Source organism: Alligator sinensis, unplaced genomic scaffold (genome assembly GCF_000455745.1).
Source record: "Alligator sinensis unplaced genomic scaffold, ASM45574v1 scaffold48_1, whole genome shotgun sequence".
Lineage (NCBI taxonomy): Eukaryota > Metazoa > Chordata > Crocodylia > Alligatoridae > Alligator > Alligator sinensis.
The window spans coordinates 138,524-138,923 of NW_005842541.1; the positions used below are offsets into that span (position 1 = coordinate 138,524).

Genomic DNA, 400 nt, shown 5'->3' on the forward strand with positions numbered 1-400 from the left:
TCAGCCCCTGTGCAGCTCGACCAGCTTTGGCAGGGTGGGAGTGGCAGTGGCCTAGCTGCTGGTGACTGTTATTACCATGGTGCCACGTAGCCCTGTGCAGTGAGGTGAGAGTGAGTGTTAGTAAAAATGAAGTTGGCTGGTGTGCACTGGTGCTGTCCCCAGTCCTAGCCCAGCAGAGACTCATTTAGAGTCATGCTCAGCTGAACCCTGTTTGCAAGCTCCAAGGCAGAATGCCCTGAAGCAGCCATGGGGAGAAAGCCTTACTTACTGTCCTCTTGAGGCTCCCAGTACTGCCCCTTGCTCTGACTTGCCGGCACCATGTGTTTCAGGGTGGCTGCTGAGAGCCTGACCAATCGCAATGAAGCAGAGCTGCGTCGCCAGTATGAGGAGAGACAGCAGG

The 400-nt window shown here is 56.0% G+C and overlaps 1 protein-coding gene across 1 annotated transcript in view; it reads left to right on the forward strand.

The window, feature by feature from the left end:
• Nucleotides 1-400, forward strand: part of LOC102386112 (myomegalin-like) — a 113,256-nt gene that overhangs the window by 19,099 nt on the left and 93,757 nt on the right. Inside the window, 1 exon segment of the mRNA XM_025213595.1 lies at nt 330-399. Coding sequence (XP_025069380.1) covers nt 330-399 — 70 coding nt within the window.